Source organism: Halichoerus grypus, chromosome 4 (assembly GCF_964656455.1).
Source record: "Halichoerus grypus chromosome 4, mHalGry1.hap1.1, whole genome shotgun sequence".
Classification (NCBI taxonomy): domain Eukaryota; kingdom Metazoa; phylum Chordata; class Mammalia; order Carnivora; family Phocidae; genus Halichoerus; species Halichoerus grypus.
This window is the reverse complement of record NC_135715.1, coordinates 93,431,766-93,452,074: the sequence shown is the minus strand read 5'-3', so window position 1 is coordinate 93,452,074 and position 20,309 is coordinate 93,431,766. Positions and strand designations below refer to the sequence as shown.

The 20,309-nt window shown below is 36.4% G+C and overlaps 1 protein-coding gene across 9 annotated transcripts in view; it reads left to right on the top strand.

Annotated features, from left to right (window-relative positions):
• Window positions 1-20,309, top strand: part of EPB41L5 (erythrocyte membrane protein band 4.1 like 5) — a 139,098-nt gene that overhangs the window by 57,364 nt on the left and 61,425 nt on the right. For 8 of the 9 annotated variants that reach the window (XR_013447081.1, XM_078070666.1, XM_036079631.2 and 5 more), the window contains 5 exons: window positions 841-1,010; window positions 2,054-2,160; window positions 3,399-3,426; window positions 12,973-13,015; window positions 13,647-13,762. Coding sequence is in view for 8 of the 9 variants with exons in the window: in XM_078070666.1 (XP_077926792.1) it covers window positions 841-1,010; window positions 2,054-2,160; window positions 3,399-3,426; window positions 12,973-13,015; window positions 13,647-13,762 (464 nt within the window). In the remaining variant the exon portion in view is untranslated. Of the gene's footprint in view, window positions 1-840; window positions 1,011-2,053; window positions 2,161-3,398; window positions 3,427-12,972; window positions 13,016-13,646; window positions 13,763-17,318; window positions 20,145-20,309 lie in introns of those variants that run through there. The other variant, XM_036079635.2, reaches the window with a different exon arrangement.

Genomic DNA, 20,309 nt, shown 5'->3' with positions numbered 1-20,309 from the left:
GGCTCGCCGCGGAGCAGGGAGCCTGATGCGGGGCTCGATCCCAGAACCCTGGGACCATGACCTGAGCCGAAGGCAGACGCTTAACCGACTGAGCCACCCAGGCGCCCCTCTTTTTGTATAGTTTTAAAAGATGTTATTTATTTGATAATTTCTCTTGGACATTTCGGGTTTTATGCCAATTTTTACTATTATAAATGAGATTGTGAAGAAAATATATGGGTATAAATTTTGGTGTTAAAATCTTTTTCCTTAGAGAGATGGTAAAGTTTAGTTGTTACAAACAGGTTCTGGAGGACAAATAGTTAGGTTCAAATTCTGGTTTCCTCTTTGTGACCTTGGGCTTTATTTCTTGAGCTTCAGTTTCCTTATCTGTGAAATGGCGCTAATGATAGTATCTGCTCATTGAATTAATCCATATGAAATCCTTAGAAAAGTGCCTGTGATGTTAATTATTATCATTAGATTCCTGCGAGTATGGTTACTGTGACGAGGAATGTGCACATTTTTAAGTTTATTGATATATATTGCCAGATCTTGTATGATCCTTTACATTATAAATATATATCCCAAAGCCTCAGTTTTTGTTTCTCTGAGAAATGAGACCACTTAAGTAGGGAGGACCCTTTTAGGAATAATTTTATATTGGCTGTGAAAGTGGACAGCTTGATTTCAACTCTGCCTTTTTACGTAGGTAGCTAGAGAGAGTGAGTTTCAGGGAGCAAACTAGATGCTTTATTATTTGGTTCTTGGTATTGCTGTGGTTGTATTTGTAGCTGAGTTACAAGGGGCAGAACTGTTGGACCTAATAATTACCTGTCTTTACATCCTTTTCTTTTTCAGGGCAAAGAGCAGGAACATACATTTGTCTTTCGATTGGATCATCCAAAAGCATGCAAACATTTATGGAAATGTGCTGTGGAACATCATGCATTCTTTCGTCTCCGAGGCCCGGTCCAAAAGAATTCTCATCGATCGGGATTTATTCGACTAGGATCACGATTTAGATATAGGTGAATGTCAATAGCTGCTTGCTATATCTTATGTTCTTTCATAAAGCCAAGAAGTTTAGGCTAACTTCTCATTTTACAGATGTAGAAACCAAGGCATAGAGAAACAAAGTGGTTTGCCAGTGTTTTCACTGACCAAAATAAAAGACAAAGTGGTATTGTTATTGGTTGTAATTTCCTGAATAGACAGGAAAGCATTATACTGGTATCATGGATTTTATATTCCTCTTAACATTTACTTTATAGATTAATTAACCCCCAGATTAAATTCATATAACAAGAGCTTTAAGGAGTCTTCATGCAATAGCTGAATGCCATATAGAAAAAGGGTATTTGTTCTGCACTGAGAGGAAAATTAATCCTGGGTAACATTTCTGGTCCTTTATAAACCTGAAGTTACGTTATTTTTATGGATTCCTTGTGTGTTGGTCATAAGTTAAAAATGTTTTGGTTTACCTGAGAGTAGATTATTGATTATGAGTTTTCAGCATGCCCCGAGAGTCACTGTGATTTAAAAAACAAATGGATAGTAATCAATATTGTGGCAAGTTGATTGTGTGGAATTCATGAAAGTAGAGCTTCTATTCTACCTATGTTAAAAGTGAGGAGGCATTTCTTAAGAAAATTTAAATGAAAATCAAAGAGAGTGGGAAAATAGTTTTAAATATTTCTGAAAAGTGTATCACAATTAGAAAAAAATAACAAAATCTTGAGTTAATAGCAAACTGCATGAGGTGAGTGAATAGGGAGAGGAAAGGAGTTGCATAAGATACAGATATTCCAAAGTTATTCAATACGTTCCTAGGCACATGCATGCTTAGGAAAAAACAATATAATTTGCATGTTGCATATTTCACACGAGCCTAAAGAGTAGAAAAATGATGTGGTAAAGAGAGACGTCAAGGCTATTAGTAGTAGTTACTTCAGGATGAAGCTCAGGATGGTTCGTTTAAGGACTAACTTAATGTAGACTTTCTCTCATAGGTATCTGATTACTGTAGGCCTTAAATTCTCTTACTCCTCTTAATATGCCTCATTTATTTTAGTGGAAAAACTGAATATCAGACCACAAAAACCAATAAACCAAGAAGATCAACATCCTTTGAAAGAAGACCCAGCAAACGATACTCTAGACGAACTCTACAAATGAAAGGTGAGATGCAACCTTGTTTCAAAAGACTATTCTTCCTTGATAGTCCATCATGTGCTGGAAATGTTTACTTGAAAGGAAGTTATCTCAACCTTAAGTTAATTCCAGTCAACTGAAGTACCCTTATTAACTTTGGTTATGACACAATCAATATAAGAAAATAGAAGGGGGTGCCTGGGTGGCTCAGTCATCTGCCTTCAGCTCGGGTTAAGCGTCTGCCTTCAGCTCGGGTCATGATCTCAGGGTCCTGGGTTTGAGTCCTGCATCAGGCTCCCTGCTTAGCAGGGAGTCTGCTTCTCCCTCTACCCCTACCCCCTGCTCGTGATCTCGCTCTCTCAAATAAATAAATAAATAAAATCCTTTTTTAAAAAAAGAAAGAAAATAGAAAGAAAAATTGCCTGTATTGTTGTTGAGATTAAACTTTATGTTAATCCCAGTTCAGGTACTATTTTGAGTTTGTGTTCAGTTTTTGTTCATATTAACTATTTTAGTTCTATAGAGTAACACTTTCCCTTCTCTTTTTGACTTCCAGATTTCATTAATAATAATCTCCTAAATGCCCTTAAGAACTTAAAAAAAAAACCATTGGTATAGGATGAATAAATTTTAAGTAAAAATTATTTCATATAGTATTATAATATTAGGATTCTTTTAAATAGTGTTTAAATTTAAACATCAGTATATATTTAACTTTATGTAATAAAAAGCATGATTTACTTGAGAAACTAAAAGTTGTGGTTGGTTTTGAATCTGAGTTAGTATTAAAGTACAGGTTGAGTTTTTAGTATGTCTGACTAGGGTCATCCCAGTTGTCCAGAAACATCTGCCGTGACCTGATGTTTGGCATAAAAAGCTCATTTATATTCATAATTTTTGTTTGGTATTACTATAAATTAAAGAATACACAGTTTTTAATGAGACCATTTTAGTTCGTGGTGATTTGAAACCCTGAGTTACCTCTTATTTTCCACTGACAGTGTTTTATTGTCACCTCACTCTAGGAGGCTTGCAGGTGGTTCTGTTTTAAAAGAAGATGTTATTTTATTGCTTTGTTTTAAAAATGGAAGTCATTATTGATTTTAATGATGTGAATCCTAGAACATTTTGTGAAATGACGTTTTTTGAATCTATAATTGGGAAATATGGCTTAAAAACTGCCTAGATTTACTTTTATGAATAGTGAAGCAGTTTACCATGTAAGCGGAAACTAATGGGACATTTTCTTTTTTTTCCTCTGTCAGCAAGTACAGCAAAACCTGAAGAACTCAGGTGAGTAATGACTTAAAATTTAGGAACAGAATTTAGAATTTAGCATTTATGTAGTTGCTGTCATTAATTAAACAAATATTTGTTGAAGACTTGTCAATGTGTTAAGTTTCCCTGAGCATTGGGACTGTAGCAGGGAACAAAAATATACATAATCCCAGATAAAATTGACACAAAGAAAAATAAAGCAGTTTAAAGAAATAAAGGCAGGGGTGGGGATGGATGTGCTATTTATAATGAGAATGACATACATTTGTTATTGGCCTGTCACCGAGGATATAAAGATGAATAAATTAGGGTTCTTATGCACAAGGAGCTCAAAGAACAAAGGTTTATTTGCAGATAAGCAATTAATTTTATTCCTGGGATAATCCCCACTTGGTCATGGTGTATAATTCTTTATATCATATGTTGCTGGATTTGGTTCGCTAGCATTTTGTTGTGGATTTGTATGTGTGTGTATATATATATATATTTTTTTTTTTTTAAGATTTTTTTTTTTTAATCTATTTTGACGGAGAGAGAGAGAGCACAAGCAGGGGGAGTGGCAGGCAGAGGGAGAGGGAGAAGCAGGCTTCCCGATGAGCAGGGAGCCTGATGCGGGGCTTGATCCCAGGACACTGGGATCATGACCTGAGCCGAAGGCAGCTGCTTAACTGACTGAGCCACCCAGGCGCCCCTGTATGTATATATTTGTCGAAGACACTGGTCTATAGTTTTCCTGTAATTCTGCATCTGATTTCGGTATCAGGATAATTCTGGCTTTACAGAATGAGTTGAAAATGTTTCCTTTCTGTTTGGGGGTGGGGGGGGAAGAATTTATAAAAGAATTGGCATTCTTCTTTAAACGTATGGTAGAATTCACCATTATAAAGGCCATCTTGCCTGGACTTTCTCGTTGTGTAAAGTTTTAAAATTCCTACTTCAGTCTCTTGTTACAGATCCATTCAGATTTTCTTTTTCTTTTTTTTTTTTTTTTTTAAAGATTTTATTTATTTGACAGGGAGAGACACAGCAAGAGAGGGAACACAAGCAGGGGGAGTGGGAGAGGGAGAAGCAGGCTGCCCGCGGAGCAGGGAGCCCGATGTGGGGCTCGATCCCAGGACCCTGGGATCATGACCTGAGCCGAAGACAGACGCTTAACGACTGAGCCACCCAGGCGCCCCAAGATTTTATTTTTCATTTTGACTCAGTTTGGGAGTTTCTGTCTTTCTGAAATTTGTCCATTTCATCTAAGTTACCTAATTGGTGGCATGGAGTTGTTCATGTTTACTTCCTTTTCCTTTTTATTTCTGTAAGGTTAGTAGTGATGTTCCCTCATTCATTTCTAATTTTAGTAATTTGAGGGTTTTTCCCCCTCCTTGGTCAGCTGAGGTAAAGGTTAGCCCATTTTGTGGGCCTTTTCAAAAAACCCGCTTTTGGTTTCACTGATTGTCTGTTTTTCAAGTTTATTAATTTTTGCTCTGATATATTCTTTCTTTCTTTTTTTTAAATTTTTAAATTTTAAGTAGGCTCCATGCCCAACATGGGGCTTGAACCCATGACGCCAAGATCAAGAGTTGCATGCTCTACCCACTGAGCCAGCCGGGTGCCTGTGATATATTATTTCCTTTCTTATACTTGCTTTAGGTTTGCTTTTCTCTTTCTGGTGTCTTAACGTGGGAAATTAGGTTATTTATTTGAGATCTTTATTATTTTTTTTTTTCTAAATTATTTATTTGAGAGAGAGAGAGTGTGTTGTAGTGGGGGGGGGGTGCGGCAGGGGACTAGGGTTAGGGACAAGCAGACTCTGTGCTGAGCATGGAAGCCCGATGCAAGGCTCGATCTCACGACCCTGACATCATGACCTGAGCCGAAATCAAGAGTTGGGCACTTAGCTGACTGAGCCACCCAGGCGCCCCATTGTTTTTTTTTTTTTTTTTTTTTTAAGATTTTATTTATTTATTAGAGCATGAGCAGGGGGGAGGAGGCAGAGGGAGAGGGAGAAGCAGACTCCCCCGCTGAGCAGGGTGCCTGTTGCAGGGCTTGATCCCAGGACCCTGAGATCATGACCTGAGCCAAAGGCAGATGTTTAACTGACTGCGCCACCCAGGTGCCCCTGATTCTTTTTTAATACAAAACATTTATTGCTATAGATTTTCCTCCAACCACTGCTTTAATCACATTCCATGTTTGGTGTGTTTTATTTTCATTTTTATTTATCCCAAATTATTTTCCAGTTTCTCTTTTGATTTCTTCCTTGACCCTTTGGTTACTTGGGAGTGTGCTCCTTGATTTCCACACATTTGTGAATATTTTAAATTTTCCTTTTGTTATTTTTTTGTACTTTTACTCTACATGGTTAGAGGACATACTTCGTATGATGTTGATCCTTATAAATTTATTGAAACTTTTTTATAGCTTAACATAAGATTTATCTCAGAAAATGGTCTAAACGCACTTGAGAAGAATGTGTATATTCTGTTGTTGAGTGTAATGTTCTATAAATGTCTGTTAGACCTACTTGGTTTTATACTCCTCAGGACTTCTCTTTCATTATTGACCTTTTGCTGAGTTATCCATTATTAAGAGTTAGGTTTTGAAGTCTCCCAGTTATTGTCACTTAGTTGTCTGTTTCTCCCTTTAATTCTTTCAGTTTTTGTTTCATATATTTTGGGGCTTTTTGTTAAGTGCAGATATCTTTATAATTGTTTGGTTCTTTTATTATGATGAAATGTCACTCTTCTTCTCTAGTAATTTTTTTTGTTTTGAAGTCTTTTTTGTTTGATTGGCAGTCCATTTTTATTCTGGTTGCTTTTTCATGGTATATTACTTTTATCAAATTTGGGAAGTTCTCAGCCATTATTTCTTCAAATGATCTCTCTTTTCCTTTCTCACCTCTCCTTCTGGGACTCCCATTACATGCCTGTTGTTACATGTGATGGTGTCCCACAGGTATCTGAGTTCATTTTTCTTCATTCTTTTTCTTTCTATTACTCAGACTAGATAATTTCAGGTGACCCATTTCAAGTCATTGATTCTTCCACCTTCTCAAATCTCCTGTTGTGGCCTTTCAGTTAATTTTATATTTCAGTTATTGTACATTTCAAGTTAAGAATTTCCCTATTTGATTCTTATCTATAAATTCTCTGTTTAATGATACTTTCTTTTTGTGGAGACAGTGTTCCCGTACTTACTTCTTTAGATTTGGTTTTTTAGTTCCTGCACATATTTAAAATAGCTGATTTAAGTGGGTTGCTTGGAGAGTGTTCCATCTTCTTGGCCACACTCATGTGGAGTAAAGCTTTCACCACATTGAACTTGGGGGAGTAGGGAATGAGAGCAAACTGTGACTCAAATGCTAGACTCAGCTCTGAGATTTAGTAGATTTTCTTGAATAAATGTTTATTCACTGATGTATGCTTTTTTTTTTTTTAATTTTTTTATTGTTATGTTAATCCCCATACATTACATCATTAGTTTTAGATATACTGTTCCATGATTCATTGTTTTTGCATAACACCCAGTGCTCCATGCAGAACGTGCCCTCCTCAATACCCATCACCAGGCTAACCCATCCTCCCAACCCCCTCCCCTCTAGAACCCTCAGTTTGTTTTTCAGAGTCCATCGTCTCTCATGGTTCTTCTCCCCCTCCGATTTCCCCCCCTTCATTCTTCCCCTCCTGCTACATTCTTCTTCTTCTTTTTTTCTTTCTTAACATATATTGCATTATTTGTTTCAGAGGTACAGATCTGAGATTCAACAGTCTTGCACAATTCACAGCGCTTACCAGAACACATACCCTCCCCAGTGTCCATCACCCAGTCACCCCATCCCTCCCACCCCACCCCCCACTCCAGCAACCCTCAGTTTGTTTCCTGAGATTAAGAATTCCTCATATCAGTGAGGTCATATGATACATGTCTTTCTCTGTTTGACTTATTTCGCTCAGCATAATACCCTCCAGTTCCATCCACGTCGTTGCAAATGGCAAGATCTCATTCCTTTTGATGGCTGCATAATATTCCATTGTATATATATACCACATCTTCTTTATCCATTCATCTGTTGATGGACACCCGCCCCGCGCCTTCCCCGCCCCCCTGATGTATGCTTTTTAATGATTTTTTTTTTTTTTTAATAATTTTCCCCAGCTAAATGTTCGTTTCACTGGGGAGAGAGTCCTCAAACCACCATTCCAGAAGTTCTACCTTTTTTTTTTTTTAAGACTTTATTATTTATTTGACAGAGAGACAGCTAGAGAGGGAACACAAGCAGGGGGAGTGGGAGAGGGAGAAGCAGGCTCCGGGCTGAGCAGGGAGCCTGATGCGGGGCTAGATCCCAGGACCCTGGGATCATGACCTGAGCTGAAGGCAGACGCTTAACGACTGAGCCTCCCAGGCACCCCCAGAAATTCTACTTTTGATGATGACTCATTAATTTTAATAGTCCATATTACAATGTATAGTTTCATATAGTGCTTCTCAGCTGTTGGTATATGTCAGTTTCCTGGAATGTCTGTCGAAGTATCAGATTCAGGACATACTTGCAAATCTAGTTAACTCTTGAATTTGTCTACTGTTATATGGCAGATGTATGACTAGAGCTTCTTCAAAAGGAGAAATCGTTTGATTTGGGGTACTGAGTGAGTACGGTCAGCCTCTCCTTGAGATGCCCTATTTCTTTTTTTTTTTTTTTTTTTTTTTTTTGCCCACTTAGAAAACCATTAAAGTTGGGCTGTGATTAGTGATTCATCACAAAAGCACTTCTCCTGAAGTTTCTTTAGCTGTCAGTAGGCTGTTAAAAAATAATGAATAGAGTACGGAGGAAGTGAGCTATTCTCTCTATTGTGAATTTTTAATTGGGTAAAAAACAAAGTTTTCTGCCTTTCCTGAGTTGTACACTTTTACTTTCATTGTAGTTATTTATAAGCTATGCTTTTAAGAAAAATGATGGAGAAATGTTAGAGGTATTCTGTACTTTTTGAACTATTTTGTTTGTTTTTTGTTTAATGGATTATATCTTGCTTACCTGAAAGGGAGGCTGGGACAGAATATTAGAGCTTAAAATAAGAAAGATAACCTGGTGAATTTACCAAAATGTAAACAAAGTATTCAAGCAATAATATGTAGTTGAAAAATTAAGGTTTTTATTTGCAAGAATTTGTCCTTTACAATTTTTTTGAGGGGCGCCTGGGTGGCTCAGTCAGTTAAGTGTCTGCCTTTGGCTCAGGTCATGATCTCAGGGTCCTGGGATCGAGCCCCACATTGGGCTCCTTGCTCATCGGGGAGTCTGCTTCTTCCTCTGCTCCTCCTTACCTCTCCCCACCCTCCCTACCACTCATGCTTGCGTGCATTCTTTCTCTGTCTCTCTGTCTCAAATAAATGAATAAAATCTTTAAAAAAAAAATTTTTTTTTTTGGAAATACACATTTCTGACCAAAAACTTAAGTATGACTATATAGTCTCTTTCTTAGAATTAAGATTAATTTAATTTTAATAACTAAGTTTTATTATCTTTGCTTGAAAAATGCTTTTGGCTCACAGACACATGAAAAAGTGCTCAACATCACTCGGCATCAGGGAAATCCAAATCAAAACCTCAATGAGATACCACCTCACACCAGTCAGAATGGCTAAAGTTAACAAGTCAGGAAAGGACAGATGTTGGCGGGGATGCGGAGAAAGGGGAACCCTCCTGCACTGTTGGTGGGAATGCAAGCTGGTGCAGCCACTCTGGAAAACAGTATGGAGGTTCCTCAAAAAGTTGAAAATAGAGCTACCCTACAACCCAGCAATTGCACTACTGGGTATTTACCCCAAAGATACAAATGTAGTGATCCAAAAGGGCATATGCACCCCAATGTTTATAGCAGCAATGTCCACAATAACCAAACTATGGAAAGAGCCTAGATGTCCATCAACAGATGAATGGATACAGAAGATGTGGGGTACACACACACACACACACACACACACTGGAATATTACACAGCCATCAAAAAATGAAATCTTGCCATTTGCAACTATGTGGATGGGACTAGAGGGTATTATGCTAAGTGAAATAAGTCAGTCAGAGAAAGACAAGTATCGTATGATCTCACTGATATGAGGAATTTGAGCAACAAGGCAGAGGATCATAGGGGAAGGGAGGGAAAATGAAACAAGATGAAACCAGAGAGGGAGACAAACCATAAGAGACTCTTAATCTCAGGAAACAAACTGAGGGTTGCTGGAGTGGAGGGGGGTTGGGAGGGATGGGGTGGCTGGGCGATGGACATTGGGAAGAGTATGTGCTATGGTGAGCGCTGTGAATTATGTAAGACTGATGAATCACAGACCTGTACCCCTGAAACAAATAATACACTGTATGTTAATAAAAAGAAAAAAAATAAAAGGAAAAAATGCATTTGGCTCTGGAAAACACAACAGAAATGGGATATTTAAGCAATGATACTTTATTGTTATAATTTTTTACAATAAACTTTTAGATGTGAAATGTAGAGGGGGACCCAGCTCTCCTGAAGGTTATTTACCACTCTTCATAACACTGCTTGAGAGAACCTGAGTTTGGACTGGCATGAATGCCCTTTCATTTTTGCCCTTGTAGTTCTGTTTGCATGAACAGTTTTGCTCCAGTGAACCATGGAAAACAGTACTGTTTGAAAAAGCACAGCTATTTGACCTAAAAGCTTCTTGACCTTGTAATGTGCCTATTTGAGTAACAGGTTTTTAAATTGGCTGATGTCAGCGGTTTTCCTTATACTATTTTATTTCCTAACTATTCCCTGAGTGTTGACTAGTATAAAGTATCCTAAGAAGAGGTGACATTTTAAAGGATAGATCACATTTCAGTGATTAATACTTTTTGTACAGGCTTAGCTGACAGAATCTTGAAGACGGAAAAGAGGAAAAAGAAGGAACGGAGGAGGAAGTGATGAATACAGAGAGCATAAGAGCAAAAGGGGTCAGTTATTACAGGTGGTCCTTTGAAAGGGGAGGCTTGGATTAGATCAGTAATGAGAAGTATTCATTCCTACTTTTGTGTTAGTGGAAGTGAAAGAATGTGTAATTATGAGAAAATAGTGCTTTCTACATTTCAAATTATTTGAAAAGGGGGCTGTGATCCCATTAAGATCACATAAGCACTTTTTTTCATGTTACTATTCATCTTTTATTTATCACTTGCTGGAGTTATTCTCAGTTAAAGGAAAAGCTTCAAAGAGTAACCAAGGGGATCATCCAGCCAAGCAGGTTGGATGAGATTTCATAATATCTGGGATTATGGGTTACTTAAACTAGCATAATGTGTTCTGGGAGCAGCAGCATTAGTCCAAAGAAATCATGCCTGACAGGTATATTCTTTGCAAATGTCTTGACAACAGTTATACACTAACCAGTATTTTTTTTTACAGTTTTTTTTTTTTTTGGTCAGTTTTATTTATCACTGTTCTTTGTGTTTTGCTAGTATTAATGCATTTAATCCTCCTAACAGTTTCATGCAAATGAAGAACCTGAAGTTTAGAGAATAGAACTAGTGGTAGTGGTACAGCTTGGAATCCAGGCAATGCTACTGCAAGTTCTGGTGACTTAACTTGTGATAAGATGTAGGTAATAAAAAATAAGATATAAAATTGATTCACTTCTCATCACATAGCCTTTAGCAAGGCCTCTTCATTCTTTTTTTTTTTTTAAGATTTTATTCATTTATTTGAGAGAGAGAGCATGAGTGGGGGTGGGCAGGGAGGGTCAGAGGGAGAAGCAGACTCAGGGAGGGAGTCTGATGGTGGGGCTCGATCCCAGCACTCTGGGATCATGACCTGAGCCGAAAGCAGACACTTAACCGACTGAGCCACCCAGGCGCCCCAGCCTCTTCGTTCTTGAGTTTTCTTAATTGGTTGTCCTTCATCAGATTGTTTTGCTCCCACCCCTCTGAGAAAGGCTCCTAGATGCTGTATTCAGAGTTTGATTTGAGAAGCTTTGCCCATTTCCTTTTGTCTTTTCTTTTCTTTTCTGTTTTTTTTTTTTTTTAAGATTTTATTTATGTGAGACAGAGCAAGCTGAGGAGGGAGCCTGACATGGGGTTTGATCCCAGGACCCTGAGATCATGACCTGAACTGAAGGCAGATCCTTAACCAACTGAGCCACCCAGGCACCCCTGGCCATTCCCTTTTACTAGAATGACCTCTTGGCTGGGTATAATATTATTATTTTTTAAAGAGATATTATTTGTCCGAGAGAGAGAGCACAAGCAGGGGGAGAGGCAGAGGAAGAAGCAGACTCCCTGCTGAGCAAGGAGCCTGATGCAGGACTCGATCCCAGCACCCTGGGATCATGACCTGAGCCGAAGGCAGATGCTTAACCAGTTGAGCCATTCAGGTGTCCCTGGGTATAATATTCTTGAATATTTCTATGAGGAGGTCTGTGCCAGCCAGATATTGGCAGTGATTTCCTTTTAATCTCCTTGGGGTACCTTAAGTATTCTTTCCTTATCCAGTAAGGGATTGAATGAATTTAATTCCCTGTCTCATTTTCCTGGAACATAGTGCTCTCATTAAATCTGTAGATTATTTTCTCACTTTCCAGGAATTGTGTGTGTGTGTGTGTGTGTGTGTGTGTCTATATATATGTATAAAACTTTGAACATATTTTCAGTTACCTTAGTTGAATTTTTTACCTCAGGATACATGTATGCTTATGTTAGAAGTTCTGAAGTCCATAAACTTTTTTTTTTATTATGTTATGGTAATCACTATACATTACATCATTAGTTTTTGATGTAGTTTTTTTTATTATATTATGTTAATCAGCATACATTACATCATTAGTTTTTGATGTAGTGATGTCCATAAACTCTTTATTCCCATCATTTTGTTGTGATAATATGTCATCTTTGAATTATTTCATTGAATATTCTCTTTTTTAGCTGTTCTGAGGTTTGTTTTTATTATTTTGTTTTAGATTGTTTTTTAAGTGCTTTTTTGTGGGAAAGCGAAGGAGGAGGGGAATGAATACAGCCTAAACTAAAAATTTAAAAACATACTTATAAATCATTTGGAGTAGAAAGCATACAGAGAGGTTTCTGACTTTAAGTTTATACTAAGGCCTTTTAAGTTATAAAATGTTGAGCTGCTGCTGACAGTGGAAAATCTTGAGAGGGTAGGAATATACAAAAGAAGTGACAGATAAGTTTATGTGGATATTTGTGCTCAATGCCTTGAATTTAAGGTATCATTTGTGTTGCTCTTCATTTTGCATCTTTGACAGATACTGTCCAATGAATAAACAAGATTAGTAGTGAACTACACATTTAAAGCACAATTAAAATACAGGTATATGGAAATTTCAAAGGAGCAGATTATAGAAAAACAAGTATTTGTCTATAAAAGCAAATGTTTTCTGGGCATCTTACATTTTAGTTTTAGGTTCCAACAGTAATTTTTTCTTTATTTGCAACAAAACAATGCCTTTAAAAATAAAACTACTTTCATTACTGTATGTATAATCTTACAATGTGAAGCCCTCGAATTTTATATATGGTTTTTTTAATAGATATTTTTCCCCATTACAGTGTTCACAATAATGTTTCAACTCAGAGTAACGGCTCCCAACAGGTGAGATCATACTAAGCTTCTAAACACTAGAACACTAGTTAATTATGACAAATAGTGGTATTATTAATTGAATTTTCATAGTGGTGTAACTTTGGGACGGTTTTGTGCGTTTTCTTTTTTTTAATCTGTAAAGTAGATAATGAAACCCTCTGTTATTATCTGAGATGTTGTAAATAGAATAGGTGCTCTATAGAACATTTTCTGTTCCTGTAAATCCTATTTAATGAATAAGATATTAATATTTAGTTAGATTATTATCTATCTCTGAGGTAGTACATAACATTCAAGCATTTGTTTGCACTATGTTTGTTGATAGTATTCCATTTTATTTTATTTTATTTTATTTTATTTTATTTAAAGATTTTATTTACTTATTTGTCAGAGACACAGCGAGATAGGGAACACAAGCAGGGGGAGTGGGAGAGGGAGAAGCAGGTTTCCCGCCGAGCGGGGAGCCCGATGCGGGGCTCGATCCCAGGACCCTGGGACCATGACCTGAGCCGAAGGCAGACGCTTAACGACTGAGCCACCCAGGCGCCCCGATAGTATTCCATTTTAATGTTCTGTTTATTGGTGAAGAAATCTTTTATCTAGGCAAAATAGATGATTTTTATAATTTTATAATCCACAGGCTTGGTGTGTGAGGTCTACTCTGCCTGGGATTCCTTCTGTTCCCTCTGGTCCTGTGCTGGCAGAGATAGAGAATCTTCCAAGGAATCCTGGATTAGACCAGCATGACAGGAAATGGTTTGTTCACTCCTTAAACTGGAATAAAATGTTGCTTGCTTAATGGTATTTTAAATTCCCAACCATAATCTTAGAAGACTTTAAATATGATTGAAAGCAAATTATTCATATTTGTAAGCTGAACAGAAACATATTATTAAACAGTCATACTGGGATTGGGAAAATAAAGGATATGTATGAAGAAGGGAATGCAATTATTTAATTGAAGAAATCAGACATCTCTCCTTATTTTGGTTAGCATGATTGGAAGTGGTGGGTGGTTCTCTGTTGAAAAGGACTTCAATGCTAGTCAGTAGAACCTTTTTTCAGATCAATAAGGAAAATAAGTTCATCATATGTTATTCCACACAACATAATGCTAGTGCTTTGGATGTGTTTTTTCATTAAAAACTGAAGATAAGCCAAAAGGGAAACAAGATTATAATCTAAAAAAAATATTTTAATGCTTTTGGGGGATGGAGAGATAATCTGATGACAGAGAAGGTACTTTGTTTAGATTTCCAGGGTCTTTTTTTTTACATTCATAATTAGTACACAAATATGAATACTTTGTGGCTTATTGGAGTGTAATCAGTAGGGTTCATCATTTCCCAAATAAATGTATGTGGCTTGGAGGGAATTATTTGGTTGAATGGTCATGTTGGTTGCATCTGTTCAAGTTGTGTGTCTATGAAATGAACTTTGATAATTCATAGGATTTTTCTCTTTTTCTCTTGCTCTTAGTTTGTTTAGTCCCTGAAATCTAATGAGTTTCTGTGGTGATCTCAAGGTTTTGGTCAGCTTTCTGTGCAACCAGTTCTTCCTTCATGGTGGTGGGTCAACAGTGGTTGGTGATTATTTTCAGTCTTTGCTATGAAATTGTTTTTCACTGTTATTTTGGCTTAACTAACTTGCAAGATGCTTTGCTGTTTCGTGGTTGGGCGTATTTTTACTTCAGTTCCAAATAACTTGATTAGTTTCTAAGATTGAGGGATTTTTTTTTTCTTTACTATTTTTTTCTTTTCCTTTTACCTGAGAGTGTGGTAGAGGGGTACTTTGTGTGTGTGTGCGCATGTGGGCACACACTTAAAGTATGAACAGTGAGGCTTCTAAATATCAAATTTTAGTCTTTATTTTTTTAAGCCATTAAAAAGAGTTTCTTCAGTTTCTTATTGAAAACACAGCTCCAGTAAGCAGCTATGTTTTATGGCCTTGATGTTACCACCAAATCCTATTGGCAAGGAAACCAGACTTCACCTATAAAAGAACTCCCTTAGTGTACCTGCTTACCTTTTATATTAATATGGAATGAGAATCTGGGAGGGGGTTTGCATACTATATTATGACACTAAATCTTTATTGAGTTTTATAATTTTAATGGGCACATATTTAAATCTATTTAATTTGATTTATTAGGCACTCCGTAGTTCCTTTGACACAGCCTTTAAAAGAGACAATACTGAATCTGAGAGTATTTAATTTTAAGGAAAATGGAAAATTTGGAGCTGTGTGTCCTTCCATTATATACTTGTGCTGAGACCTCCTTTGTGGAAATGGAGTAAAATGGTGATCCTGAAAACCTCATGAGCCTCAGTGTATGTCAGCAGTGGCATGGAACTGAATATAGAACTGTTCTGTCTTGGAGCCAGTGGATTCCCTAGCCTGAATTTAAAGTGCATTCTATATTTCACTTTTTGTTTCTGCATGCATTTATTGTTATTAATGCTCTTAAATGAATATAAAACAGTCCTCCTTTAGAAAGTGATGAGTTAATAAAATTTGGAAATGCTCCCAAGGTTTGAACAATTGGGCAGAATAACAGACTATTATCAGGTAGATAACTTCTAACCATTTTAATCTAAACCTACTTCACGTTCAGTTCTTTAGCTTTCTCTCACTGATGTCTTCTAAATGACACCATTATTTCAGTGAATGATTTGGTTTATCAATAATGTAGAATTATCCGATATTTAGAGCATCACCTTTGGAGAAACAATTTATGTATTACATCCATTAAACCATTTAAAAACAACAAAAACAAAACTGAATAATATTTGGGAAATCTTGCATATATCAGGGAGAATATAAACCTAACTTAATTTCCTAAATTTTCAGAGACCATATATTGAGGGTCATGAATTTTATGGGATAGATCTGATGAACAAATTATATATCTATTGAAGAAAAGATGATTTTATTGTAAAAAAGCATTCAAGTTTGTTCTGAAAAATCCTTTTAGTTAATTTCAGTTTCCTTAAGGAAAAAAAGATGAGGATTCATGTTTTAGTTGAGTTAGAAAAATACTGTATTTAAAAATTTATCCTTAGACATCTTTTATAATTGGGTTGATTTTTTTTTTCTTTATAATTATCTTAAATATGTGCTGCCCTTTTTGCTGTGTTGCAAAACCTTGATTTTCTGAACTGTGACAAATGTTTCTTTCTACTGGAGGATCTAATTATTTCTAACCAGGAATTGCTTGTATGCATGCTTCACTCTCATAGTTCTATAGGCCTATTCTATAGCGCTGTGTGATAAGGGTATCTTACTATACTTACTAAACTGTTCCTTGGAGGGGCTTACAATTTCATCACATTATCTGTATGTGATGAAATTGTAAGCCCCTCCAAGGAACAGTTACAATTTCATCACATTATCTGTATGTGATGAAATTGTAAGCCCCTCCAAGGAACAGTTACAATTTCATCACATTATCTGTATGTGATGAAATTGTAAGCCCCTCCAAGGAACAGTTTAGTAAGTATAGTAAGATACCCTTATCACACAGTGCTATAGAAATTAATGAATTTATAGAAATTAATGAATTTGATTCTGAGGTCCTGTGAACTTTGATTATAGAATTTAGAAATTAATGAATTTATAGAAATTAATGAATTCTAATTGAATTCTAAATGAATTTAGAAATTAATGAATTTATAGAAATTAATGAATTTGATTCTGAGGTCCTGTGAACTTTGATTATAGAAGGAACAATGATTCTCCATTGTTAATTGGAAACATTGATGTAAAATTACATCAATGTAATTTTTGTTTTTTGTTTTTTTAATCTTCTTTCTGAATTTTGTTTCCTGGATTTCAGTTTTGTGAAATCACTTAATTTGGGGAATAATTTTCATAGTTGCTCTTTTCTGTATGTGCCTTTGTCCATAATGTAGAAGTGTCCTTTTAAATATTTGAATTAAATTAGATCATAAATATTTTTTCCTTCTCATTAGAACTTCAAACAATATTTTTAACTTTGATTTTGGTACCAACATCAGGGACAGATAGAGTATTTTGTTTTCTGTGAAATTTCCTCGTTATTTAATTCACTTAACTGACTCTAATTACTTACTCATATTTCCATATTGAGCTTTTCCACTACATATAACTTTGTGGATTCTACCTCCCCCACTCCCATTCTTGTAAGTCATTGCATGGAGTAAATGTCAATAACTACTCATAGCAGTGGTGCATGCTGGTCACACTGCCTTTCTCCTTTATTACCTCTTACACATCCATTTTCTCCTATTCCTGTTGACTAACTGTGCTCCCCTCCCACTCCCCAACCATCCAGGCTCTCTGCTGCCAGTGACTGCTGTCAACGTGGTGGAAACCAGTGGAACACAAGGGCCTTGTCCCCACCCCAGCCTACACATAGAAACTACACTGACTTTGTCCATGAGCACAATGTGAAGAATGCAGGAGTCCATCATGGTGTTCATTTTCCCGGCCATGCAGCCATGACTGAGATATGAGTGTTAAGCCCGTTAGACACTGGGACTCTTTGTCATGCAAGTTGATGGTATACATTTTCCATACATAGAGGATTGATCACGTTAGGAGAATTTGGCAGAAATTACTTTATATTGAGTCACTACTTGTGTAGTGTTGTTTGTAATTGAATTCTTCTGTGAAAGGAAAAAGAATGTGAAGAAAGCTGTATGCCATCAATGATAATGACAATGCTTTTGTATTGAAAGGGTATGTATATATCATTGTAATTTTGGAAAGGTTTTTCATGATTTTAACATGTTAATACATCACTCAGAAGATGTCTCAGGAGAAGGTTTGTGTTTGTGTAAAAGCTGCCTGTTATCCTCTCACCCCATGCCATCCAAATAGATTGAGGTGAAAAGAATAAGACACACTAATCACAAGTGAGAAGGAAGCATGGTCCAGGCACGATGTATCAGCCTTTGGTGATATGATACTTTGATAAAGCTGCTTTTCTGTACCATTTTTAATACTTCTACAGTGACCCATGCCTTAATTTCAGTTAAGTGCCTAAGATTCTATAGTCATAATAAATGTAATTTTTAATTAAAAGCACTTTTACTTTTTAACAAGTATTTTAATTTACCGAAAGTAATGTGATTCATGTAAAGAGATAAACCGGTTACTTTTGCATGATTAACTAGTTAACTAGTGGTTAACTAAATTTAGTTACATTACTACTGAATGGTTGTACAAAATGGAAAATGTATTTACTTTTGTCTTTTCATTTTCTCTTTTTCATCTTATGCATCTGGTAGATTTCCCAGGTTTGCAGCAGCCTCGTAATCTAGCCTTGTACAACCTTTAGTAAAGCCCAAACCATATCGCTTTCAAATGGATTGGATATATTACTATTTTGGTCCTTTATGAACTTCGAATGTAATCATCTAAGCTCTTTGATTTAATTCATAAAGGCAGATTATCTGAAAAAAGTACATTTCTAATGTAATGGGAACTGATACAAGGGAAGCATTTCTTTTGCCTTTCTGTAGTTTTTAGAAATTTTAACAAACCTTAAAACTATGTATATGGTAATTTGAAGATATATTATAGTCTGAGAATTCATAATAATAATTCAAGATAATGAAACTTTATTATAAACAACCTAACCCATATATAATCCTGTTTACTTCCGAGGTTGGTCTAATCCCTCTCTGCTAGATACAGGTTTCAGAGGGCTTTATTACTGGACTGTTGGTTGCAAATAGAATACAACTTGTCATTAGAAAATAGAAGTAAGCAAAATTAAGTAAGATCTAGGAATGAAATCTATAGACAGGTTTCAGTCTGTGATTTTATCACCAACTTTTTTTTTTTTAAGATTTTATTTATTTGACAGAGCGTGCGTGTGCCCGTGCACAAGCACAAGCAGGGGGAGCGGCAGGGAGAGGGAGAAGCTGGCTCCCTGCTGAGCAGAGAGCCAGATCTGGGCTCAATCCCAGGACACTGGGATCATGACCTGAGCCGAAGGCAGACGCTTAACTGACTGAGCCACCCAGGCACCCCTATCACAATTGTTTTAAGGAGACAGAAGCTCAAAGTATTCTTTAGCACATCCTGTAAATATGAACAGGTCCATATCTTAAATAACCCAGCTCCCTCCCTAAGTCTTATCATCATAAAGCATGCTTAAAAATGGCCACTAATGTATATCCTTCAGAGTTGGTTTAGACTTTACATAGCTCAGATTATAATTGTCAGGTATTATTGATGGTATTTTTTTCTTTAAAGCAGGGAATTTGCATCATAACATTTTAGCACAAAAACTCTGGTTTGTGTCATTCAGGAAAAGATTCATGGGTGTGAATATGATTAAGAAATGACTGTTTCTGTAATAGAAACCAAAGAAGTGTAATAATAAAGCTTTTTAGGTCTTTAGAAAGTCCCAAGGTTTGACTTTTTTGTACCCTAAAATTAATCTTGAAATCTGAAGATTAGACTGCTGAGCAATGCCTTATATGTATATCTTAGCAGAATCTTAACTTCAGGAAATAGGGAAGGATTGTAATAGAGTAATAGAGTAAGATCTTCAGTTTACATTGAAAGTGGTCATTTCTATACTAGAATTTGAGTTAATCAGTTCTGTTATATTTAAGTGATGGAAGAATCACATCATGATTATTCTTTTTTTTTTTTTTTTTAAAGATTTTATTTATTTGACAGAGAGAGAGACAGTGAGAGAGGGAACACAAGCAGGGGGAGTGGGAGAGGGAGAAGCAGGCTTCCCGCCGAGCAGGGAGCCCGATGCGGGGCTCGATCCCAGGACACTGGGATCGTGACCTGAGCTGAAGGCAGACGCTTAACGACTGAGCCACCCAGGCGCCCCCTCATGATTATTCTTTCTTTGAAAACCTTGTTATATTATAGTTCATTTGTAAAGTCCTGATGATAGAAACTAGATTGGAGGGATGGTAGGGAGAGAAGGCAGTGCGCAGGGGGTGGGGGAAGTAAAAGGCTAAGACTGAATGGTAGTAGAATCAAATCTGTTTATTTTTTACAAGTTTCTCTATGATCTAGGATTTCATATCAAATATTGTGACTATTCTTGCTACTGATATTTTCAAGATATACATGTTTCCAGAGCTATGAAGAATAATCCTAAATTAAATAAATCGTCACCAACTTATTTATATTCTGCATTTTATTATGCTTAAAGGGTAAGTGGTCATACATTCTAGATTAGGGAACTAATATTCTCCAGAAGTACCTTACTTGGTCACTATCTTTCTGATCAGATGGAGCCAACAGCACAGAACTCCAGGACCATGTGATTCAACTTCAGTGCTTTGCT